Source organism: Urocampus carinirostris, chromosome 13, assembly GCF_059441175.1.
Source record: "Urocampus carinirostris isolate Australia breed hairy pipefish chromosome 13, RoL_Ucar_1.0, whole genome shotgun sequence".
In the NCBI taxonomy this organism is placed as follows: domain Eukaryota; kingdom Metazoa; phylum Chordata; class Actinopteri; order Syngnathiformes; family Syngnathidae; genus Urocampus; species Urocampus carinirostris.
The window spans coordinates 14,536,270-14,563,938 of record NC_142361.1 but is presented as its reverse complement, the minus strand read 5'-3'; the positions used below and the strand labels follow the sequence as shown (position 1 = coordinate 14,563,938).

Genomic DNA, 27,669 nt, shown 5'->3' with positions numbered 1-27,669 from the left:
TATTTAGTCCGGCTTCGAGTAAATGGGTGTCACGTTTATGAGGTTTATTATCGGTTAATAAGGGGAATTGCAATCATTGGCTCAATTGGCTGAGGTTGAATAATATGCAATACGATATTATATAAACATTTAAGTCTCATAGTCGATAAGTTGACTGAAAGCAGACGATAGTGAAAATAATTCTTACAAATAAAAAAACGTATTTGTACTGTGAACGAAAGAGTGAACAAGGCCTATGACGTCACACACCAGGAAGTAGATGACCACGACAACGCAAGTGTTTCTTAAAGAAAACGTCAGCATTACGTATTTTAAGAAAATAATAAGCACACAACTACAACGGCATTTGTCACGTGGATTTGAACCATCACTCGCTCGGTAATTATTTACGTTTGAGTCCAACCCGCATGTTGCTGAGCATTCAAACGGCGCTCAAGTGGATGACGTCATACACCAAGCAAGCGACCCCGTTATTCAAAGTATCGTCTAAGAATTATTCCGCAATGTATTCTTTATTTGGGTTGTAAAATTCATTTTTGATAAAACAATTGCTATTATTGCGTCAGCATGCTATCTAATTTCCATCCGCCAAACCTCTTATTTTTGGGGATAGCCCGCAGAAACCGACCTCTCTGGTTAGTTCTTAATCTAACTTAAATGGCAACATATAAAATTGAAGAAGTTATTGACATAACAGCAACAAGTCTGCGGTTGTCTGATGCTTGGCAACCCTTTTGATACCAAATGGCCGCATATGAAAGAACATAAGACAAGGGATTTAGGTGCTTGACCCGGTGTCTGCAAGATGGGAGGGAAACTTTCATTCATTGCCGTAAGTCACAATTTCTTATTCTCAAAAGGTGAACTATTTGTTGCACTTAAATATTACAAAAATGTTCCAAGCAATTAAGTGTATTTACAATGTAGATAATTATGGAGTTAACCTATGAGGGCAAGTTGTCTGCATACAAATTCAGTTGTTGTTAACCTTGGAATATCTCATCTCATTAGCCGTACCGCTTATCCTCAGTAGGGTCGCGGGGGGGCTGGAGCCCATCCCAGCAATCATCGGGCAGTGGGCAGGGGACACCCTGAACTGGTTGCCAGCCAATCGCAGGGCACACAGGGACAGACAACTCATTCGCTCATTCACACCTAGGGACAATTTGGACCGGCCAATTCACCTGAAATGCATGTCTTTGGACTGTGGGAGGAAACCGGAGTGCCCGGAGGAAAACCCACGCAAGCACGGGGAGAACATACAAACTCCGCACAGAAAGTCTGGAGCTGGATTTGAACCCACGACAGGTTCCCATGACATAAACCTTGGAATATGCTTTCTTTTATTTTCTATTCATTTTTTGTTATGATTATACATGAGTGTATGTGGGCAGCACAGCGGCGCAGTGGTTAGCGCGTGTGCGGCACAGTTCTGAGGTGTTGGGTTCAAATCCAGCTACCAACCTTGCTGTGCGGAGTTTGCAGGTTCTCCCCGTGCTTGCGTGGGTTTCCTCCGGGCACTCCGTTTTCCTCCCACATTCCAAAAACATGCATGTCAGGTTAATTGACCAATCCAAATTGTCCCTAGGTATGAATGAGCGCGCGAATTGTCTGTCCCTGTGTGCCCTGCGACTGGCTGGCAACCAGTTCATGCTGTGCCCTGCCCACTGTCCGGAGATGGCTGGGATGGGCTCCAGTACCCCCGCGACCCTACTGAGGATAAGCGGTACAGATAATGGATGGATGGATGAGTGTATGTAAAATTGTATTTTACTGATGCCTAAGAACAGGGGTGGGCAAAATCAGTCTTGGTTTTATTCCTGCCAGCCAAACAGAAATAGTCTGTCATGACCAGAACAGGAGGAGTACCCAGATGCGTACTGTTAACTCATAAATGTATTGAGATCAAGAGGAAAAACAAGGGCCAGCGATCCGGTGCTCGCTGGGTGAGGGAAGCAAGCCGTTCACAGGATCGGAGCGTGTTCGGAATGCGGAAGTGGATCATCCGGAGCAAGAGATCGTAGCGTGGTCAAACGAGAAAAAAAACGGTTTGTTGGCCGGGTTGGGAGATCAGAACGTGGTCGGGGTCAAAAAACAGGTCGTTAGCCGGGACGGGAGATCAGAACGTGGTCGGGGTCAAAAACGAAAATCAGGAACAGACGAGTGGGAAACGAGTGACAACATGGGACAGACGGGAGTCAGGGTCAAAATGCTTGCCTTGTGTAAACAGAGGTTCGCTGACGGACTGACAACGGGCGAGTGAAAGCAATGAGCTTAAACAGGAGGGAAGCCAATCAGGCAACGAGCCGCAGCTGGCGCCAAACAGGCGGGGCCAAGTGAGGGCAATGGGCAACCGTGACACATACGTCTTCAATATGCGGCAACAGGGCCTCATTCAGACCAAAATTATTCCCAGGGAAAATTTGTAAGAAATACCGAAGGGGGTGATTCCCTAAAATGTGTCTTCGCTACAAAGCCACAGTGCTCATGGTTCAACGGCAAGTGTGAATAAGGGGCAAGAGGGGCATCATTGACGAGATAAGGGAAAAGGATCAGATTTTACACCATTATCAATGATGCTTGCTATGGGAGAGGAATATTGAGGTTTTTTCCATGATATAAAATTAGAGTCAAATCTGAACTTTTTTGAACCATGAAAAAGACATCTCCACTTTACAGGGTCAAACGCCTTCTCTGCATCTAGCGAGAGAAGAACTTCACCCGGCCCGGAGTCTGATGGCGAGCAGATAATGTTCAATAAACGTCTAGTATCATCAAACGATCTGGGTTTATAAGTGTAGGGATGACTTTCTGAAGGCGAATAGCGAGAACCTTTGTTCAAATTTTCAAGTCAGTATTTAAGAGGGAGATTTGTCTGTAGGCAAACGTGCTCTTTGATAAGCATCCATAAATATTCTTGCTAAAATTGGAACTAGTGCAGTAGAAATAGATGTCAAATTTTGTGGAAAACCCATCCGGGCCAGCGGTTTCACAACTTTGCATTAACATTACGGCTTCCTGTATTTCAGCAATTGATATCGGGCCATCCAGATAGCCAGCGGTATTTACGTCCATTTGAGGGTACATCAAACTTTCTAAATCATTAGGTGTTTGCCAATTGTTCGACAGAGTCTCAGAATAATAAGGTGCTGCATACTAATTGTAGGTGTCACAAATCTCGTTTGGGTTTGAGAAGACCACCCCGTTTCGGGCCACTGTGCTCATTTTTTTAACCCAATGCAGATCAAAATATTTGCCCACCCCTGTTCTAGAAAACAAAGCGTGGAGAGTCTCTATCTGTAAATGAGCTCTTTTAAAACAGAAGTGACCACTCATAATTTTGGCATTCCTCCCTCAATATCAGGAAAGGGCTTCATCAATAAGGCTTTGGTTCAATCTTCATTTCAACCAAAATCCAGCTGCTCCTTCACTGGTCCCAAAGTCTGGAGTGTCGCCCCAGTCTGTCTTTGGCGTCCCGCTACAAACGCTTAGGCAAGACGGGAAAATGATCAATGGGATTCCAGCCGTCTTGCGAGATATGGTGGAATGCTTGGAGAAAAATGGTACACAAAATAAGGCACCATATCTTATTTAGTCATTCTCTACAATTCCTGGTCATTTGGTACACAGGGATGGAATATGGGGATCTTTTTTGTGTGGGCGGCTCAGTGGTAAAGATCCACCAAGTGAGACGGCGGTTGGACCACGGTGAGATCGTCAATTTGGAGCTGGAGCCCGTTTCAACCGTAGCTTCGCTCCTCAAGCTCTTTTTTCAACAGTTACCTGAGCCCATCATTCCAGAATACCAACGCAGAAATCTCGTCCAAAGTTTCAGAGGTACAAAACACACATTGTAGGCTGGATTTTGTTTGGAGCGGGGATTTTTTTCCAGATTCTTAATAATCATTATGTGACCAAACTCCCCAATCAACCCTAATACTGAGCGCCAAGCAGAGAGGCAAAGGGTACCAATGTTGTAAGTCTTAGGTATGACTCAAACCTGAGGCCTCCCTGTATCAGGGCAACCCTAAGGCTACAGAGCTGGTTACTGGCGGGCACTTGGCCCAGAAATGCAGAATGCCAGTTTAGTTAGATGTTAATTTTACAGCCAGAGCAACTTTACAACTGAGGCCATTTACTGTAAAGGCCATTGACACAGTTCTGTAATCAAAGTAATGAAGTCCTAAAGAGGAAATGAGACCAGTCTTAAACTTACAATATGAAATCATTTTTATGGTGTATAACTAGTGAAGAACTCCTAGGTAAAACTGTCAAGATTTTGAACATGTGGAAAGGGAATTTGCCCCTCTGCCTGACTTTGACTTCTGTGAAAATAGTCAGAAGAAACATAAGATGCTATGCTAACCACTTAGCTCGCCTCTCCACAGCAGGTTGCTGTTCTTTACTTATTGGGTAAATGAGATAGTATAGTAGACACTCAAAATAAGGACAGAAGAAATCAATTCTAAACATGCACGGACAGGAGAAAACTGGACTAGAATCCAATGCCAAATTCCAAATCTGTTTTAAAACAGACGTAATTACCATCTTATTGCTAAACCGCGAGAAAGTCTGTGCAATGTATTCTTGTGCTTCGTAGCACTAGTTTTTGGTTGCACTACACAATACAGCATATACTCGTGAACAATTATTCAGTGTCCATTTAATTAGTAATTGTTATACAAATTAGGGATGGCCAGTTGAGTTTGATTTTGCAGAACTGCCCATCTCATTAAAATATCAGATGTCCACTCAATATTTTGGCAAAAATAATTCTTAAATAAATGTTATAGAACCTTATAATATTTATTGCACCTCACCAGCAACAGATTTTTACTAAACTTGAAGTGCAACAAAAATAAACAATCTCATAAAATGTCAATCAGAAGTAAACAATATAAAATGAGTTCAATCAAATAAATCTTACCCGACTGGTTTGTTGTAGAGATGGGAATTCCGACTCTTTAAATAATCGGCATTTTTAGCTTGGCTCACTAAAAAGAGCTGGCTCTTCCGGCTCCCAAATGACTCTTTAAATCGTTTCGGGAGTAGTTCTGTTACCTCAAACATTTGTAAGAGAGACGCTTTTTGAATGTAAACACGCTAATCTGATACTTTTTAAAATAAATTAAAAGAGCATCAGAACATAGAACAAAAACTTACAAAAATTAGATTAGCGCACAATGTTCGTAAAACGAGAGGCACATGATGTAAAAAAACAAAAAAACTAAGTACAAAGGAAATAATGAAAGCGATAATTTACTGTCTAACTTTAACTGGGGACACAAAGAGCATGCCGTGTAGAACTTTGGGAGCAGTGAATGGCAACGCTTATTGTAATTTTGCAAAGTAGACGCGAAGGAAGCAGAAGAAAAATGGATAAGTGATTAGAAATCGAGCCAAACCACAGCCCCAGAAGAAATATTCAAAAGAAGCTAACAAAATTGATGACGCTACAAAACGTAAATTAAAAGCATCATGAAATGAATGTCATAAGTAGATTTAGAATACACTTAATTTTAAAGTGTTGTTCTGTTATATATTCTGATTATCAATCCTTAATACTTTGCAACAATGTTTTTTTTTTTTCTTGTGTTTTAAGTTGTGAAAAATGGGGCAGGCAACCTTTCAGAGTTATATAATTATCTGGTGTCCGGTAACTTTTACTCATGAGTTTCAGACACTGACATAATATAAGCATGAGAGAGTGTCTTCCTTCCAAAGTAGGTGCATGAGCAAAATTAATATAAAATAATTGCATTGAACTGATTTGGCCGTCGGTGAAAATGTGTTTGACAGCTCAGGGCTAGAGGTTTTAAAAAAAATAGGACAAAGTAGGAGACTTAGATTCCATACTTGTCTGGTTGATCTGGGTATATTAAAAACATTGAATATTATGCCATTGGTAAAAAATGGAAAGACTTCTTGACTTCAAATTCATGCTTTATTATTTATTTCATTGTATCCTCCTTTAGCCAGCACAGATGAGAGCCAGTTGAACTTGGCCTTGAAAAAACACCTTTGCCGCATGCCGGACGACAACCTGACTGTCTTGCTGTACTTCGTCGACTTTCTGTCCAGAGTAGCGGCGTGCAGCCAGCTGAATCACATGACGGTGGATGCCCTCGCCACCATTTTTGGACCGTGCATTTTTCAGTGAGTTGTTGGCAGGATGTTTTACGTGCGGTTTGCTCTCACATGACCCGTTCGTGGAATGCTGCAGTGCGAGGTCTTTAAGAAGGGGAAAGTGTAAGATGAAGACGTTAAGTGGAACAGAAAGCGACGTTGTATATTATTTGGACAGAGCATGGTGGGTGTAAATTTCAAGAAGTATCAAAACTTTCAAGCTTTTACTACGTTATAAAAATAGTGTTGGCAAAAAGTCTTGCTACATTGGATCTTTGTTTGGGGTTTGTTGGCGTTAGTTGTAATGGTGGCAGGTGTGTTTCTATTCCATGTTACACTTTTCAACCAAAAACTAGATTGGCAACTCATTTTAAAAATTGTACCTATCTTATATTAAGAAGATTTCAGGACATTTTTTAATGAAATAAGAAATAGTTGTGTAAATATGTAAAGTAAATATGAAAAATAGACTTAAAGAGCTGTATGGAATTTGGAACTTTGTTTACATACTGCCCCCATCTCCTAGCTTGTGTCTTCATTACTGCCTCTGTCAGCTCCTTCATGATGCACTTGCGAGTATGTGCATTTCTTAGACATTCTCCATTCAAGTCAAGTCAAGTCACGTTTATTTGTATAGCCCTTAATTACAAGGCCTCTCAAAGAGCTGCACAGACCACAGACTATTGCAAACTACAGATTATTATTACACCATTCCCTGATCTAAAACCTAAACCAGGGCAAGGAGAAACTCAAACATACAAAATTAAGAACAAAATGTAAAATAATTAAAGTATAAGATAAAATAAAATAAGAAGAATGACGAGGTTGCAATGGATGTAGCATTAACAAACAGTAAGCAGATATTGTAAACATGAAATATAGGTCATTCATAAGCTTTAGAATAGAAGTGTGTTTTATTTCGCTACATCCTTAGTGGGCGTTTGTACTTTACTTGAAACAAGCCTTTTCTTACTTTCACCATTTTCATGCTACACTAACATTTAGGGGAAAAAAATCACATCACATCACATCACTCTCCAACACCCCCCGTCAACCCATCCCTGCTACCGAATGTGTTCTACTCCGAACAGCTTGCTAAAAGTAAAAGCAGATAGGCGTGGTGGAAAACAAAGCATAAGGGCTCTTTGAACTCAGTTGGGTATCTTTATCACACACTTAATAAATATTTAACTTTCAACTTTTTAACAGCACCTTCAAAATGATCAAAATGATTAGAATAGACATGTTTTTTTACCTCTAATACTTTTCCCCTGAATTTACTAAGAGTATTTTGATACACTGTAAGAGAACATACACACCTTTACAAGGAAATTATTTCAGTTGTTTCTGTTACCACTGAAAATAATTTTTTTTATTTTTTTTTTTATTTTAATAGACGGGAACCAAACAATACCAATCATTCATTCTAAAATGCAATATGTATCGCTAATAAGACAATTGAATGCATTTTTAAAATTATTTCAAACTAAAATATGCACTGGGGTCGAAATCGATGCGTATGCATCTTTAAAAGGACACTGTGTAATGTTTGACCACTAGATGTCCCTGGTATTGTGAAGTTCAACTGATAATGATTGTGACAAATCACAAGGAAGAATATGAACTACAGAGACTCAAAGTGACCAAACCTCACCATTTTTGAAAAAAGATTTTGCCCAGTCTTCACAAGGTTGTCGAAGGTACCCGCAGCAAAAAGATGGTGGACAATTACGTCTTCCTCTTGATCGGCCCCATGTGAAATAATGACAATTTTCTTGACCTTTACGCATTAAAAAAAAGTGCATGTACCTGGACATGATAAATGAATAACGTAATTTTACCATTACGAGGCGCTCAATAATACTATTTTATAGTCATGTTTATTTGTATAGCCCGTAATCACGAAGAGTCTCAATGGGCTGCACAGACCAAAGATTATTGCAAACTAAAGACTATTATTACACCATCCCCTGATATAAAACATAGATGAGGGCAAGGAAAACCTCAAAAATCTCAACATGAGGAAAATGAGGAAACCTTGAGAAGGGACAACACATGAGGTAATCCACCTTCCATGGATGACTAGGCTGCAATGGCTGTTGCAATAATAAATAATACACAGATATTGACAAAATTAAATACAGACTATGCATACGCTATAGAATAGAAGGGTGTTTTAAGCCTAGATTTAAACAGTTCCACTGAGGTTGCATTTTGAATCTCAGGGGGAAGAGCATTCCACAGCACCGGGGCCTGAATGGAGAACGCCTTTGAACCAAGTCCATGTATGATTTTGTATAATACCAATTGAACCTCAAAATCACACCTTGAGCTAACAGAAGCCAATGCAGGTTTGCTAAAATCGGGCAAAGTGATCAAACTTTCTTGTCCTAGTTATGTCTTTTCAACTATTTTTACACTAAATCAAGATTCCAAATTTTGAATGATATGAATCAATCAACTTTTACCTCTATCATTGATATGATTTAGATCAGTATGCTGAATGTTTTTGTAAATGAATTTACTAACAGTTATCCGACTTTTATAAAGGGATGGGTTATTGTTAAATTGCTGAATATTGGCTGTTAATCTGCTCACCAAATAATCTGTCAATCTCTAGGATTATTTCTTCAATGATAAAAGGTTATATTTATGATTGAACAAACGTGTAAAATGTCATAGTCTTTGTGATTTACATAATAACATTTTAAATGCCAGGTGTGAAATATTTAACCACCAGATGGCACTGTATTGTATGAATGCGAATGAAAACCAGTGCCAAGAGCTTAGTTTAGCAGCAAGATGCCAGTCAAACATGATTTCTAGGTAGGGATTCCACTATGTAAAATGAATACAAATTTCTCGTACTTTAATTTTCTTTAGTAGAAATGAACATTGGTATGATGGTATATTTTCCTTGTTTTCAAATAAATTATTTTTAACTGAATGAAAGTTTTATATCACTAGTAGGTACTAAATATTACATATTGTCCCTTTAATATTTAATGTCAGGGTTGTAAACATTTTTTAAACAAATGCATATTGCAATTAACAATCCTTTTCAGAACAGTACTGAATATTTCAGTTTAGAAATCCCAAAAGTGTTTTTCAAAAACGTGTTCGTGTCCACTGCAAGTCGAGAACTGTATTATGTGAAAGTATGACGCATGTTTTAAGAACACGTGCTGGTCATGCCCCAGTTATTTGACAGCTTGACCTCTAATTATTGTACACTCTTGCCACCCGAGCTCCAAAGTAACATTTCAGACTGCCTCTTTTGTTTCTTTTTTGTTCACCTTCTGCACCAATTGAAACAGTTATAATGTATTTTTACGCCCACTCGAAAAATTCGGATGACTTCAAGCTGAGATCATCATTGGCGAGTCTTTGGAATACGCATATTGGTGATGTTCAAGCAATTACAGCCAAACAGCAGCTTCTCAGCCACTTTTACGCTTGATCGGCTTGTTCCCATGGTGATCCCCTCATCATTCCATTCGACAGCGGCGACATTAAAGTGAGCACAGTTGGAAGGAGTAAAATCCCAATCTGTTCATATTGACCATTTGATAGCAACACAGTGGTAAGATGCTAAATAACTTCCTATTTCTTAGGCTAGGTGTGTCTTCATTTTGAAGCTGCTGGGAAGATATAACTGTGTCAGTGAAGCAAAATTGGAAAAAAACAGGCCCGCCAACAGATTTAATTCAGCTCGCTGGACAATGCCGAGAGAAGCACAAGAGAAAAATAAACCACTCCACTTCAAACAATGACTATTGTTTTAAAAACTGCAGGTCCGCCGGATGTTACAAAAGCTTGTCACTTACTATAGTTGTAATGTCTGGCTATCATTTATCAACCAGAGTACATTTGAGGAAACACCCATCCATCCATCCATTATCTGCACCGCTTATCCTCAGTGGGGTCGTGGGGGTGCTGGAGCCCATCCCAGCTATTTTCGGGCAGTGGGCAGGGGACGCCCTGAACTGGTTGCCAGCCAATCGCAGGGCACACAGGGACAGACAATTTGCTTACTCATTCACACCTAGGGACAATTTGGACTGGCCAATTAACCTAACATGCATGATTTTGGACTGTGGGAGAAAACCGGAGTGCCCGGAGAAAACCCACGCAAACACGGGGTGAACATGCAAACTCCACACAGGAAGGCTACTCTCATGACCTCAGAACTGTGCCACAGACGTGCTCAACACTCAGCCGCCGTGCTGCCGGAAACACCCATCCCGATGTTATTTATACTTAAAATAGAAGTCATGAGCGCATTATATAAGACAATAAGTAAAGTAAAGTATACTTTGACCCACAGTGATTAGAAATTCTTGTTTTGCACCGCGATTAAAGAATAATAATTATCACATGGGTTTCTTTGCAGAAGTTTATATAAGTTTTTGTTGTTTATTAAATAGATCTGAAATTTAACATTAAATATCCCCAAATCAGGTCAACATATTTCATAAAAGAAGCAGAAAATACATTTAAGTCATGAAATCGTTTTCACTTAGTTTTTGGGAGCAATTTTTGTTACTTTACAATTTCAATGAGTTTCCCTGAGTTCAATAAACTATTCCAAATAAATTAAATTGTTGTGTATGGTTATAAAACATTTACTGCTGCTACAGCTACAACACATATTAAAAAAAGCATGAAACCATATAAAAAAAATCAATAGTATTTAAGAATATAGCCACATCACCTAAAATCTATTTTATTTGTGCACAAGTCCATCTTCCTTCCTTTCCTAAAGAAGATTTCAATTACTTTCAATTCAGTTCTATCAAGAAGTTCTTTTCTACCTCCATTGAAGCTAATACTGAAAGTCAAGCCTGTCCGGTCATATTTCTGACATACGGTTTTATTTGATTAAGGCCTGAAAATGTCCGTTCGACAGAAGCATTGGGCTCAGGAATTTATCTTCACATTTTTGTTGTTAAATTTCCGTTACTGCCCCCCAGCCAATCATAATTGTGAAACCTGTGATGTTTCCTAAGGCCCGCCAGCAGGCACTCAATTGTCAACTCTGAATCTGATTGGCTAAACAAACAGCTTTTTTGAAAACTGATACGGAGCCTTGCAACAAGAAATGCTGACGCACAATTTGGAATTGTTTTAATGTATAGTATAGTATAGTATAGTATAGTATAGTATAGTCTAGTATAGTATTCATGGACAAAATATAATAATATCACATGATACAGATATTTGGGCAGCAGGGCGGATGAGTGGTTAATGCCTCCATGGTATAGTTCTGAGGTCATATGTTCAAATACAGCTACCAGCTCTCACTTGTTTGAATGCTCTCCCCGCGCTTGCGTGGGTTCCTCTAGGCACTCTGGTTTCTTCCGATATTCCAAAATCATGCGTGACAGGTTCAAATTGTCATTAAGTGTGAATGAGAGAGTGAATTTTCTGTATCTGTGAGCCTTGCAACTGGCTATAAACCAGTTCTCCTGGCCACTGCCCGGAGATAGCTGGGATGGGCTCCAGCACCCCTGTGACCCTACTGAGGATAAGGTGTGCAGATAATGGATGGACAGATACAGATATTTTTTTTACGCCAGGAGAGAAGGCCTTGCAGGCCCCGACGGCCCACCACTGTGGAAACGTTTACCTAAATTTTTGAGTGTCACCATAAATATTTCTTGTGTTTCATAAAACTAAACTAAAGCATGCATCGCGTCCTGGCGTGTAAGAACGTAAATGCCTTTAACAGCCTGTCCATTACTTTCACTGTTTTAAGCAAAATAGATAGCTTTTTTAAAAATAATTGAAGTTATTTTTAACACTAGGAGGCGCTAAATAAAACGTATTGCCCCTAAATTAACAATTCCAATCCTGTTTCGCCTATAAATGATTCCCTCCCCTAGATGGGAGCGTTTCCTAACCTTGTCTCTTGCCTGTTCTGCACGCAGCGTTCCGGCCGGGCCGAAGATGCTGGAGGAGCAGAACGTTTGCAACACAGTATTGGTTCATCTTCTGAGGAAGCATAAAATCCTTCCTCTGCCCGTTGGAGTCCACCGCCCGCCTTCCCCGACGCTTTCTGATCCCTTTTGAGGTTAATGTTTTTTAACTTCTTGCCCATGTCAATAAAACAAAGTACTTTTTCCAAAATAAGCAGTCATACTCAGGGGTGATTTCAGGTTGAGAGCCTCAGGGGTGTTGAACACCCTGAGTGTCTGGCTGGTTGAAATAACAACGTTTTAAGTGATTTAGGATCATTCAGCACTGTTCAGGAGTTGCAACTCCTGTTTGTGGGGAGGGGGGCAATCAAATGTTTTTTATATTTTAAGGCGGTGGAGTATTTCCGACACTGCGTTGTTCACATTTTTGTTTTTTTTAATTTCATTTTTTCAACAAGCATTTTTTAAATCAAACATAAACCTATTCCGTCCTTTATTAAAGAAATTAGAGTTTACAAATAATATAATTTTTGAGGGTGTTTGGGTTGAATTTGGGGCTGCTTAAGGACCCCCAAAGAAGGGCTGTCTACGCCCATGCTTTTACTGAAGGCAGAGGCTGATCAACCTCTTTGACAATTCAGCTTTTATTTAATAGAATAGAATAGTATAGAATATGCCTTTATTGTCATTGTAAGTACTATTTGCAGGTTAGCAAAAAATGCAAGCTATTTGTGAATAACTAACTAAATTTAAAACAATAGATATTTTCCTCGGGCAGCACGGCGGCGCGGTGTTTAGCGCGTGTACGGCACAGTTCTGAGGTCATGGGTTCAAATCCAGCTACGAACCTCCCTGTGCGGAGTGTGCATGTTCTCCCCGTGCATGCGTGGGTTTCCTCCGGGCATTCCGGTTTCCTCCCACATTCCAAAAACATGTCAGGTTAATTGGCCGGTCCAAATTGTCCCTAAGTGTGAATGTCTGTCCCTGTGTGCCCTGCAACTTGCTGGCAACCAGTTCAGGGTGTCCCCTGCCCACTGCCCGGAGATGGCTGGGATGGGCTCCAGCACCCCCGCGACCCTACTGAGGATAAGCGGTCCAGATAATGGATGGATGAAGATATTTTCCTCCTCAATGTTGAAATGTATTGAGTATTACGGTCAACAACAACTAATAAATAAACCTAATAAATAAATCTTACTCATCATTTGATTGTCAGACCAAGAAATATATAAATTGTAGCATATAAAATAGTTTTATTGTCCATAGATGAAGTGAAAGTTGTCAGAGCCCGCACAGACGTAGGACCCAGACGAGTCCCGTTTTCACCCAAGCTTTATTTTACGGGAATGGGGCAGTCATTCGTGTGAACACAAATGCCAGGGATGCAGCGATCGCTAAGGAGTGAGACATAGAAGTCAGAGGCAGACGAGATCAAGGCCGGACAGAACAGATGGGATCGATACAGGACACACTGGTATATACCGAACAGGACAGACAGGATCAATTCGGACAGGACGAGACCGACGGGATCGATAACCGGATACTAGAGCAAGATACCGGACAGGACGAGACCGACGGGATTGATAACCGGATACTAGAGCAAGATACCGGACAGGACGAGACAGGCGGGATCAATATCGGATAATGGAGACTGGAGCAAGATACCGGACAAGACGAGTCAAGCGGGACTGATATCGGACACTGGAGACTGGAGCAAGATACAGATAAGATCAATATGGGAGACTGGAGCAAGATACCGGACAGGAGAAGAAAGACGGGATCTATACCGGATACTGGAGATGGGAGCAAGATACCGGACAGGACGAGACAGACAGGGTCAATACCGCACACTGGAGCAAGATACCGGACAGGACGAGCCAGGGGGTCGATACAGGACACTAGAGCAAGGTACCAGACAGGACGAGACATGAGGGATCGATACCGGACACTGGATACATGAGCAGGATACCGGACAGTCAAATCACAAGTCTTGCCAGTGCAGAGGTTCGTTGACGGACTGACAAGGAGTGAATGAGAGCACTGAGTTTAAATAGGAGGGAAGCCAATCAGGCAACGAGCTGCAGCTGGCACCAAACGGGTGGGGCCAAGTGAGGGTAACGGGCAACCGTAACAAATGTGCTGTTTCTTTAAGAAAAAAAAAACAATATATAAGCAGATCTCTATTAAGAAATCATGCAACATGCAGAGACCAACTGCCCTCCCTTGACTGCACATCATTGATTTAAAAAAAAAAATCAATTATAAATCAATATGAAAGACATTTGATCACATTAAAATAGCATTTTTATTTTTTTTAAATATTTTTGACATAAACTTAAAGTCCAGCAAACAAGAAAGGCATAAAAATAAATCCATTTATCGTAAAACAGATTACAGGTATGTAACTAAGTATTATCCGATTTAATAAAACAGGACCAGGGAAATGCAGTCCTTTAGGGTACTCCTCCATGTTTGGAAGGGGCTCTCTTCTGCAACACAGCTGAGTCAAATGATCAGAAACGTTTATCACACTTTTGCAGTTTGCCAAAAAGATCATTTAAAAAAGCTGTGTTAAAGGAGAAAAACCTCCAAAACATTCAGGACTCAAGGACTGGATTTGTCCATCCTTGAGTTGAGATAAAGTACTTTAATCTAAAGAGAGAAAAAACTCAAGTGCAAAGTCAAGGGTGGGTAAACTACAGCGTGTGGGCCACATGTGGCCCATCAAGCCTTTTTAATCCGGCACGCCAAACTAAAATGTTAGGAATATAACGATAATATAGATAATGGTAAATAAAGTTCCACTAAAGTACTACTGGTTCCCTGTCACTCCCTTCCGCATTACCTTATTTAGTGCTTGAAAACAGAGACCTAATGTATTAATTTGCTTTAGTTTTGAGTGTTTCAAAACTTAATTTAGTGAAATTGAATCTATTCATAAACACATTTAAAATGAGATACAGCATGCATGTATATTTGTTCATAAATCAAAATGAGAAAAATTGGATAGGTGTGCATAATCTTTTTACCCATGTATTGCCAAGGTATCAGATCATAAAGTCTTTCAGTTGCAAAAAACTCCATCAATAAATTATTTTTACACGCCTGAGCAGCTCTCTCTACATTTGTTTTAACTGATTTTGGCCCAACTTAGGCTAACTTTTTTCGAAAAGTAGCACCTAGAACTAAGTCTAGAATAAAAGAAAGTGTCGGGAAAGTCTGAAAATTAATCAGGTGTGTTAAAGGAGGGAATTATTTAACTTCTGTTGAAGACTAATCTATTACTTTTGTATTTACAAACAGGAAAACAATGACAGTGTAGAAATTGCACAAATCGAATTTAGGTTTAAGTTAGCAGAAATTCCAGGCAAAAATGTTGTTGAAATGCAAGCCCTGGTGTGCGCGCGCTATGCAGCCGATTTTTAGCTCCTTGCAGAGGCTGTAGCGAGCATGTCCTGTTTTTGTGCGCATTTTGGCTGTGACGGCTTAATGGAAGGCAGCGAGTGAGCTGCTCAGCCTGCAGGAAGTTGCTTGTTGATTCTGGAGTGCTCGTGCCATCCTCGCTAATGGAAGCCGCCCTCGTGTCAACTGCGTGCTCCACTGCCAACTGTTTGTGTTTTTTTTTTTGCAGTTTTCTGTTTTTCCACTTTCAAACTACTTCCTTACAGTGCAAAAGTCTTCTTGATGTGGTTGAAGGGCAGTATTTCTCCTCTCATGTTGGTTAAATTTTTTGTGATGAGAATGTTGTAAAAACTCAGAGGCTGGAGATGAATTAATTCTCGAGAGGTTTTTTGATGTCAGAATATTCTGGATACCATTGTGACATAGACAAAAGCTACGTTCTGGCAATAGTGTGCAAGTGAAAAACAAGTTGAAACAAGTTTTTTATACTTTTTCTCAGACTTTGCAAAAACGCTGTTGAATTTCTGGCTTTTTACAGGACCAGAACGGAAACAGCACCCACTCGCATAACATTACTCACAAGTTTTATTAGAAGAAAGGGAAAGGGTTGGGCCCACGGTCCCGAGATTGCTGGACGCGGGAAGCAGTTCGCTCTGAAGTGGGACTTCCGTGGCGAGCCATGGCGGTGTCTGGAACGGAAAAACAGGTCATTAGCCAGGTTAGAAGAGCGAAAAAGTGGTCGTGATCGGAAACAAGTCGAAAGCCAGGAGAGAAGAGTAGACGTGGTCTAGACAAAAAAACGGATCGTTATTTGGGGTGGGAGAACAGATGTGGTCGAGATCAAAACAGATTGTAGCGACAAACAGAAGCAAAAAACTGGACAGGTGAAAAAGGGCTTGCCGTGTAAAAACAGAGATTCGCAGACTGACAGAACAGAGTTTAAATACTGACAGGGAGACAATCTGTCAACAAGCTGCAGCTGGCGCCACACGGGCGGGGCCAATTGGGCGCCGTGACAGCTTATTTTTCTTCGAGTGATCCATTTTCATCCACTTTGATAGTTGCTTTTTCCATTTATTAATCAGACATTTCAAGAGCTTGCATACGTACCTGTGTGGTCTTGTGGACGTTGGACTTGAAATGAAGCTCTTGCAATTTGCATGAAAATATGGCTAAACTCATTACACTTGTTTGTATTGTACAGTCTCCAATTTCTTAATTTTACATGCTAAAACAATCAATGGTATGTTCTTAATCACATTAAAGCAAATGTTCATTTTAAAAACCAAATTTACTGCCATTTACAGCTACAGATATCAAAATTCCTTTTTTAGGGTTTTTTTTTGCATTCATAAAGAGACAAACAATCCCACATTTTATGCAGTAATCTTTTCAGCGCGATGAGCTGATCGTCAGCGTTTTACCACGTTTGACTCAGTCATAAACGGAATCTGATACTGAATTAATTAACACTGAGTCATGAGGAACTGATAATCCTCCGCAAACATCAGGTGACAGAAAATTGTTATTCTGCACTTATTTTTATTAAGAAACACTGTGGGATACTTGGTTGTTTTGCCTTCCTCAAAGTTCTTGGGTTTTAATCTCAATTAAGAATGTTTCATGCATCCTATCACGGAGTTCTTGTTTGGTGAGGCACAGTCATCTTTACAAAATGAATAAACCTACATCTTATTCATCATTTGATTGTCTCACTAAGAAACAAGAAAGCAATCTATAAACTGTAGCGTACCTAAAATGTTCTATTGTTATAGCTTGCCTTAACTTATAAATAAAGTTTAGGCGCTGCTTCTTCTGAATAAAACCATCAATAGCTTGGTGATCGTCCATTTTGAAAAACAGATTCCATGCAACGAGAAAAAAACACTAAATATCTTAAATTGATGATAGCTTACTAATACTATCACTAATTTTATTTTTTGGTGAGTGCCAAATCGGAATTCTTGGTCTCTTACACTCTCTGCCATGTGGCAAGAGAATTGTGTGCCTCACTCTGTAATCTGCAGATCTGCAGCACAGTGATATGTTACCGACTAATTGTATCCCTAATATACATTGTATAAAGTGAAAATCAGTGATCATTGTTGTTGTCAACATGAGTGCACACAAAATCCTAAACAAACCCATCCATCCATCCATTATCTGCACCACTTATCCTCACCAGGGTCGCTGGGGTGCTAGAGCCCATCCCAGATATCTTCGGGCAGTGGGCAGGGGACACCCTGAACTGGTTGCCAGCCAGTCACAGGGCACACAGAGACAGACAACTCACTTGCTCATTCACGCCTAGGGACAATTTGGACCAGCCAATTAACCTGAAATGCATGTTTTTTGAAGTGTGGGAGGAAACCGGGGTACCCGGAGGAACCACACACACTCACGGGGAGAATATGCAAACTCCACACAGGAAGGTTTGATCCCGTGACCTCAGAACTGTGCCGCGGACGCGCTAACCACTCACCCGCCGAGCTGCCCTATACTAACCCCAAATTATTAAATTCTTCTCTTTTTATGCAAATGGATGGTTTCACCATTTTCCAGTATTTAACATTTGTAAACAAACTGGTTTCCAAGCGGAAGTGGCACGCAAGCGCGCGAAAATGCGGCGGGTCCTAAATGCCGTATTTTGAAGTCGAGTCGAAGTTTTTGTTTTGTTTTACTCAATAATTGAGTTTTTGATTTATTTGATATGGCGCCTAGAAAGGCAGTTTCTAAACAATGTTTTTGCGGTGCCGTGGACCATGGAGCAATGATCCAGTGCAGTCACTGCAAACACTATATACATTACGAGTGCTCTGGACTGTCAGTTCAGAACCTAAGCCTCGCGATACAAGATAAGCAAGCTACTTACATCTGCAAGTCCTGCGTCCCCGGCTTATCCGCTGATGATAAGGATTCTTACGCCTCTCTGAGTAGCTCTGGAACGGTGTTCACCTACGTGGATAGCACTCCGGTGCCTTTATAAGGGTCGTCTGGGCCGTGCGGTGCTCTGAACTCTGCTGATTTGGTCTCCACTGTCCGTGAAACTGTGAAGGCCATGGTACCAACTTTGGTCCGAGAGATCATGACGCAGATGATGCCAGAAGTTGCCAGAATGTCGACTAGCCTAATGGAGGAAATGCTAGCAATGGAGGCTAGGAAGCATAATCTCGTGGTGGTTGGAGCAAAGACACATCGAGAAAATGGTGAAGCTGTCCAGGATACCCAGCTCTTTCAGGAAGTTGCCAAAGCAGTCCCGGGAGTAGAGAAACAGGACATTCTGGAAGTTTTTCGTGATGGAAGGCTGAGGAAGGATGGTAAACCCAGGATTGTGAAGATCCGATTCCGGAATACAAGATCAAGGCTGGCGTTTCTCCGTGGATTCAATCGGGTGAAAAGTACCTTTCTGACGTTGTCTTCTGGATTTGCTCGTCCAGATATGACACCAAAAGAAAGGGAACGCGACAGGGAACTACAGGACGAACTTAAGCGCCGTCGGGACGAAGGTGAAGTAAACATTATTATACGGGACGGGAAAATTATTGTCAAGCCGGGAAATGCCTAAGGTCGCCTTTGCCTTTATTGAACAGCCCCTTGATTCATCTCATTAATGCCCAATGTTTGACTTCTAAGGCAGATGACTTGGTCTCGTACATCAATTTCTACACCCCTGATATTTTGGCAATTACAGAAACTTGGTACTCCGCTGGTGACACAGGGCCAACTATAGAGAAATATCAGACTATTAGAACTGACCGTAAAAATGCCCAACACGGAGGAGTTTTGCTCATGGTTTCTCATGGTATAACTGTGTTTTCTGTCGCTAATTATCAATTCGATAGAATTGAGTTATTGAGATGTGATATTCTTATTTCTGGGGTGAAGCTGAGAATAGTGCTTGTATATCGCTCTGGTCGCTATGTTCGAGCATCTGAATTCTATTTTTGATACTAAATTGCAAATTCTACTTATGGGTGATTTTAACTTTCCTGACCTTCACCACAGTTTTCTTCAAAATTCTGATACTAATCTAACTTCAATGTTCAAAAACTTGGTTTCAAATGCAGGTTTCTTTCTGCATGTCGATAAACCAACCAGGGGGTCCAACATATTAGACCTTGTGTTTTCCACTGACAGATATCTGATTAAAAACATTGACGTTGGGCCGAGTTTCTCTACCAGTGATCACGATTCTGTTACTTTCCAACTTAACCTAGCTCTTAAAAAAGACACCGCTGCTCAGAATTACATAAATTTTAAAGACTGTGATCTACATGGCATGAGTTACTTTCTGTCTAGTGTCAACTGGTACCTCTTATTTGATAATTGTGGGAATATTGAAGAAATGTGGGCAATATTTAAATCTGTTGTTTACACTTTGATATCTGTATACGTACCCTCAGTTGCTGTTACACCTCACGTCAACCGTGATATAGCTGAATTGCATAGGCGAAAGCAGTTTATTCACAAGCTTTATAAACGTGATCAGTTGGCATACTTGGAAAGTTATCAAGATGCTTCAAGGGAACTGCGGAGGGCCATCAGGCGGGAAAGGGTGGCTGAGGAAAATAATGTTTTAGAGGCTAATAATACTCGTAAATTATTTTCATACATCAACCGTAAACTAATTTCTAGGGCATCTATTCCCAACCTGAAGGCATCTGACGGTACCGTTGCTACAGATAATGCTGACAATGTCCGTATATTAAATGATCAGTATGCCAGTGTTTTTGGTCGTGACAATGGTGTTTCACCCGACTTTCCCAGCAGAACTTCAGCTGTTCTAAATTCTGTGGAACTTTCAAAGGAGTTAATTCATAGATACTTGATAAAACTTCCCAGCAAATTTTCAGCCGGCCCTGACAAAATTCCAAATTTCTTGCTTAAAAAGCTAGCTGACTTTTTATGTGAACCATTATTTTACCTGTTCTCTAGATCTTTTGAGGATTCACAGCTGCCTGAGGACTGGCTTAGTGCTATTGTCATACCAATTTTTAAAGGGGGGAGCACAACAAGTGCAGCCAACTATAGACCAGTTAGCTTGACTAGCTGCGTCTGTAAAGTGTTTGAGAAAATTATCTCAGATGCCATATGGAAATTTATACAGGAGCACAATCTTTTTACGTTTAAACAACATGGGTTTAGGTCCGGACATTCTACCATGACTAACTTAATAGCTCATTTGAATAATATTACCAGTATGTTTTTTGTTCACAATATGGCTGGTCATGTTGTTTACTTAGACTTTTGCAAGGCTTTTGATAAAGTGTCTCATAACAAGCTTTTACAAAAACTGAAACGCTATGGTTTTAGTGGAAAACTGCTTGAATGGATAACAGCATATTTGTCAAATCGTAAACAATGCGTAAAAATTGATGATGTTCTTTCAGCGTGGTCGGAAGTTTGTAGTGGGGTACCGCAGGGCTCAGTACTAGGACCATTACTATTTCTGTTTTTTGTGAACGACCTACCTGAGGCCATTCAAAGTAGTGACATCTCAATTTTTGCCGATGATGCTAAACTGTCGGCTTTCTTACCAAAAACCCAGGTTACAGGAACAATTGATTCTCTCCAAAATGACATTAAATCAGTTTTTCTTTGGTCCGAAAAGTGGCAACTGCAATTGTCATCTCATAAATGCTTAGCACAGTCGTTTTTGCATGGTTCTGTTCCGCTGTATAACATTAATGATCATGATTTGCATGTTGTTTCTGAACATAAGGATCTGGGTGTCACTCTTACTTCAAACTTAAAGTTTATCACGCATATCGCCAAAATTACCAACAAAGCCAATAACATAGCATCAAACATTTACAGACACTTTTACAACAAGAACCCAGCATTATTAGTTCGAATGTTTTGCGTTTATGTTAGACCCGGGTTAGAATATAACAGCGTTGTGTGGAACCCTTACTTACTCAAGGACATTAACCTACTGGAAGGAGTTCAACGACGGTATACGAAGCGGATACCTGGGATGCACAGCTTGTCATATCCGGAAAGACTACAAAGTCTGAACTTTTTGGAGCTCCGTAGAATTCGATTTGATTTATTTTTTGTGTTCAAAGTACTGCATGGAATGATCGATGTGCCTTTTGATCAATTTTTTGAGTTCTGTCGTGTTGATGGTTTACGTGGTCACAGATATAAGTTACGGGTGCCTAGACCTACCAGCAACTTGCATGGAAACGTTATTTCTTTCAGGATACCAAAAATTTGGAATTTTTTGCCTGACCGGGTTATTAGTGCAAATACGGTGCAAACCTTTAAGCAAAGGTTGGCAGAAACAGATCTGTCAAAATTTCCTTAGGGGAGGGGGCGTAAGGTGACCATATTTGGCCATGCTCACTCTCAGCATTAGTTTTTTTTTCTTTGTGTCGTGTTTTGATTAATGTATCCAACAATACCTTCAATAAACATTTCAAACACATGTCCTAATGTTAGCAGTATACTATTTTCAAACAGCTTTTGTTACACTCCCTTGCTTCAAGTTATTTTGCACATCTCTATTTCACAATTAGTAGTATATTCCAACACTAAGACCGTAATCAGAAGCAATTTTACTCCTGAACTTATTTGTGTAAAGTTGAATGCAAATCCAAATGGCCTGTCTGTTATTTTGTTTCCGTCTTTAGCTATGTGACGTGATCTTTTGGGACTCGCTATCGTCCTCCTTTTTGCCAGCTTGACTCGCCTTCGCTAGGCTTGGCGTGTAGTTGCATGACAACTTGACAAGTGGGTTACTGGAGCAGTGCGCTGCCCACAGACATGGTTTTGATATGATTCCAGTCCAAATAACAAGGAGGTGCCGCCGGGTTTTATTTGGGTTGGAGGGAGGGGTGGTCTCACATGTGACCACTAAGTGGCCATTCTGTTCCTGGTATGCCGGGTGGCGTGCTGCTTCCAGTGAGCAGAGCTCCAGGAAAGGTTGTCTTACTTGTTTCTCACTAATGTCACAAATGACTAAGCCTTAACCCTAATGGGCTTGCCAAATGGCCTCAGAGCAACACATGCGTGCATGTGAACACTTTTTGCGGTAGATTTGAAAAATGATCAATTAAAAATATTGATGCTATTTGCGGGCGGCACGGCGACTAGGTGGTTATCTCGCAGCCCCACTGTGTGAAGGTACGGGGTTCAAGTCCAACTATCGCACCCTCCCCGTGTAGAGTTTGCATGTTCTCTCCATGCCTGTTTGGGATTCCTCCGGGCACTCTGGTTTCCTCCCACATTCCCAAAAGCATGCATGACAGGATTATTAGTCCAAATTGTCCCTAGGTGAGAAGAAGGAAGTGAGTTGTATATGTCTGTGTGTCCTGCGACTGTCTGGCAACCAGTTCAGGGTGTCCGCTGCCCGAAGATAGCTGGGATGGGCTCCAGCACCGCAGCAACCCTACTGAGGATAAGCAGTGCAGATAATGGATGGATGGAGGCCATTTGTGTCATGAAACTGATCTAAGACATTATGTTTGATATTTTCTGATTGACACGATTATTCTTGTAGAGATTATTTTCATAGTCATACATTATACTATACTTCCTCATATACAGTAAATCGATGTTTTTCAACCAGTGCACATGGCACAATAGTGTGCATGAGACATTGCAGGAAATTGCAAAATTTTATCCTTGCAAAAAGGCATACCATTGATTGTTCAGTATCTTTACCATCTTAGGTTAGCTCAGAATATTTTTTTATTTTTTTCATACAATTTTATAAATATATTGATAAATAAAGTCAATACAGGATAAATAAATTAAAAATTACAAAAAAATACAAGTTACAAGTTATTTGAATGTTGGCCTTGAGGAGTTTACACTTTAATAAATCATGATAAATATATTTGTTATGGTTGGAGGTGGTGGCGGTCTGACACAAAAATGGACAAAGGGGACTAGAGTGGCATCAAAACATTTTTTTACATAGAATAGAATAGTCTTTATTGTCATTGATAACAACAACGTGAACTTTGTTTGCAAACAGATCAGGCATGGCACTCCAGGATAGACACATATGGTAAACCTTTCCCAAAGAGTCTCAAATGATGCTTATGTGTTTTTTAATTGCAGCAGAATAATCTTTTTCACCATAGCACTGTGAAAACTGTGTGCCAGGGTATACAAACATAAAACAAACAAACAAGTCAGCCTACAGTCTTCACAGGACAATCTTCATGTTTTGTGCATCAGTAGTAAAACATAAAATCAGTATTCAACATCTACCACAGTTTGCATACATTTAAGGTGTGTTTTTCTCTTTAGATAACAAATATTTAAACAAATTGTTTCAGCCAGCAGAAGTTAGTATAATTTTTAAATGATTAAACCTATTTTACTTTATATTTTTGTTTTCCTGGAAGGGGGATTACCTCTTGTGTAGTTCCTTCTCAGGGTTTCTTCATTTTCCTCATGTTGAGGTTTTTGAGTTTTTCCTTGCCCTCGTGTAGGTTTTAGATCAGGGGAGACTCTTTGTGATTAAGGGCTATACAAATAAACATGACTTGACTTGACTTAAATTTAATATCCATCCATCCAAGAAACCCACACAGCCACGGTTAGAACATGCATACTCTGAATGGGGAGGCTGGTAGCTGGAATTAAACCCAGGACCTCCGCCCCGTGAATATAAATATAATATAATAAATTAAAAAACTTTAATACAATAAAGACTGAAAAAAGAAAAATAAATTAAAATAAATTAAAGGAGTGTCAGCATAAATAGTTCAAAATATTTTCATGGTATTTTTAATATTTAAACAATAGTGCATCATGACAATACAATACAATACACTACATTTTTTTTACACTTCGGCCATAAGACCCAGTCTTCGACTCAGTTTTGACGGCGCACAAAGTCGGCTCAAACTGCAGATTAATATACGATCGCAGTTTTTTTTGCTGGATATGCGATCATCCAGACATCAAGCGCTCGGTGCTACGACCACTCAGGAGTGTTTATTAGCCACGGACTGCTATGTCAACAAGACCCAGCGGCCTACAAAGCAGCGAAGCAGAGTGGCAAGAGAGCGGCATGACCGAACGAGGAAGCGAGGTTGTCGGGCCGGGCTAACCGCTAGGCTAAAGGCTAAACCCTTCAAAACGCCTCTCCCATCCATTTTCCTCTCCAATGTTCGCTCTCTGGACGATAAACTGGACCATTTAACAACTGGAAGTGGCATCGAACCGCGAGATGACGAACTGCTGCGCTAAAAGTCTGACAAAGACATGGTTAATCTTACAGGGAGTGCAGAATTATTAGGCAAGTTGTATTTTTGAGGATTAATTTTATTATTGAACAACAACCATGTTCTTAATGAACCCAAAAGTCTCATTAATATCAAAGCTGAATATTTTGGAAGTTGGAGTGGGGCTTTTTTAGTTTTAGCTATTTTAGGAGGATATCTGTGTGTGCAGGTGACTATTACTGTGCATAATTATTAGGCAACTTAACAAAAAACAAATGTATACCCATTTCAATTATTTATTTTCATCAGTGAAACCAATATAACAGCTCAACATTCACAAATATACATTTCTGACATTCAAAAACAAAACAAAAACAAATCAGTGACCAATATAGCCACCTTTCTTTGCAAGGACACTCAAAAGCCTGCCATCCATGGATTCTGTCAGTGCTTTGATCTGTTCACGATCAACATTGCGTGCAGCAGCAACCACAGCTTCCCAGACACTGTTCAGAGAGGTGTACTGTTTTCCCTCCTTGTAAATCTCACATTTGATGAGGGACCACAGGTTCTCTATGGGGTTCAGATCAGGTGAACAAGGAGGCCATGTCATTAGTTTTTCTTCTTTTAGACCCTTTCTTGCCAGCCACGCTGTGGAGTACTTGGATGCGTGTGATGGAGTGTTGTCCTGCATGAAAATCATGTTTTTCTTGAAGGATGCGGACTTCTTCCTGTACCACTGCTTGAAGAAGGTGTCTTCCAGAAACTGGCAGTAGGACTGGGAGTTGAGCTTGAGTCCATCCTTAACCCGAAAAGGCCCCACAAGCTCATCTTTGATGATGCCAGCCCATACCAGTACCCCACCTCCACCTTGCTGGTGTCTGAGGCGGACTGGAGCTCTCTGCCCTTTACCGATCCAGCCACGGGCCCATCCATCTGGCCCATCAAGACTCACTCTCATTTCATCAGTCCATAAAACCTTAGAAAAATCCGTCTTGAGATTTTTCTTGGCCCAGTCTTGACGTTTCAGCTTGTGTGTCTTGTTCAGTGGTGGTCGTTTTTCAGCCTTTCTTACCTTGGCCATGTCTGAGTATTGCACACCTTGTGCTTTTGGGCACTCCAGTGATGTTGCAGCTCTGAAATATGGCAAAACTGGTGGCAAGTGGCATCTTGGCAGCTGTACGCTTGACTTTTCTCAGTTCACGGGCAGTTATTTTGCGCCTTGGTTTTTCTACACGCTTCTTGCGACCCTGTTGACTATTTTGAATGTAACGCTTGATTGTTCGATGATCACGCTTCAGAAGCTTGGCAATTTTAAGAGTGCTGCATCCCTCTGCAAGATATCTCACTATTTTTGACTTTTCAGAGCCTGTCAAGTCCCTCTTCTGACCCATTTTGCCAAAGGAAAGGAAGTTGCCTAATAATTATGCACACCTGATATAGGGTGTTGATGTCATTAGACCACACCCCTTCTCATTACAGAGATGCACATCACCTGATATGCTTAATTGGTAGTAGGCTTTCGAGCCTATACAGCTTGGAGTAAGACAACATGCATAAAGAGGATGATGTGGTCAAAATACTCATTTGCCTAATAATTTTGCACTCCCTGTATTTATCCCGGCTGACGCTCAAGGAAACTCTGCGGCTCAGACGTATCGACATTTCGTTACACGTGTACACGAATGACAATAAAGTAAATCTGAATCTGAATAGTGCAATGAAAATTAGTGCAATATCACTTTGCAGCGACAAAAACTCCCGTATATGTCATGATTACTGATGCGGGTCAACTGAGTCTGCACCGTTGCCACCAACAGCCGCATATGCTTATTGGCTGCCTCCTCTTTTTTAAACCCCTGCTTTCCTGACAACTCTCATCGGATCGTCTGCAAACCTATGCTCCCAGCTGGGCAAGCTTTTGTACTCTCCGACTCTATCCTGCCCTATTTCCTGTCAGATACCTGTTCTCGACCTTTTTTTTGGACTTGTTTGTTTTGCTCCTCTTCCCCGGCCATCGACCTGTTTTGCTTGCTGCCAACGACTACCCTCGCTCGACACGGAAGTACCACTTCCGCGTTTCTGCTATCTGGCGGGCTGGATTAAGAAGCCTAACATGTGGCCCAAGGGCTGGAATTTACCCACTTCTAGTCTAGACTTTCAAGGGGACAGGACCAAGATAAGTTATATTTTTTTCCAATCTGCCCTTTTTTCCTTGTTTTCTCAATTGTATCATAAATCTCATAAAGAAAATGTCAATCAATCAATCAGTCGATCAATCAATTAATCAATTAATCATAAGCAGAATTTCTGTTGTTTGTCATGCAACTGGTGTTAGCTGTCAGATGTGCATCGGCCTTTGCCTATGTGTTTCTGTTCCGCCTCCAACTCTCTTTCACGCAATGACACATCATCACTGTGTTTGTCTCCCTTCAGGCAAAAAGGAGGAGGAGGAGGATGTGGCGCTTCTCCTGAGGCACGCTCACACACACAAACACGCATGCCCCCACCAAGCTAATTACACAGGCTATGACGTCCAATGGATCCCTCCATCCTCCATTTTAAGCCTTCTGATATGTGACGAGGGGGCACCTTCGAAGACGGTGTGGAAATAATTCCGATCAGCATGTTCTCTGGCGGATGCCTTTAGAGGTTTTGCTCCTCCCTCATTCTCCCTACCCTCGTGACGCACGCCGTTGTCTTTTTTATGAATGAACAGCGCCGGAGTGTGAGAGCACCATGATGATGAGAATGCTAATGATGATGATGTAATAGCTGTTTTTGCCCAACCCCCGAATCCCTCCAACCCAAGCTACCTCTCGTCGCAGCCTCCACGTTAGCGTGGGAGAGCATCTTTGACTCCTGCTGCACCATCGTCACGGTGTAGCCGCCCTGCTCTAACAACGTTGCCGTGGTAACCCCTCTCATCAGCATCATCCTCATCTCCGTGAGCACGCACACACACCCACGCAGCTCGCAACGACACGAGCGGTATTCCCGCCGCGCCCCTTTGTTGAATAATCCATGTGGCGGAGCAG

At 40.9% G+C, this 27,669-nt stretch overlaps 1 protein-coding gene across 1 annotated transcript; it reads left to right on the top strand.

Annotated features, from left to right (window-relative positions):
- The first annotated feature begins 372 nt into the window (after positions 1-372).
- On the top strand, positions 373-27,214 carry LOC148353786 (protein FAM13A-like). Its single transcript, XM_088351782.1, has 6 exons — positions 373-832; positions 3,365-3,563; positions 3,631-3,837; positions 5,976-6,156; positions 12,057-12,199; positions 27,068-27,214. The coding sequence occupies exons 1-5, from the start codon at positions 806-808 to the stop codon at positions 12,196-12,198; spliced, it is 756 nt and encodes a 251-aa protein (XP_088207908.1). The 5' UTR covers positions 373-805; the 3' UTR covers position 12,199; positions 27,068-27,214.
- Positions 27,215-27,669: the final 455 nt, after the last annotated feature.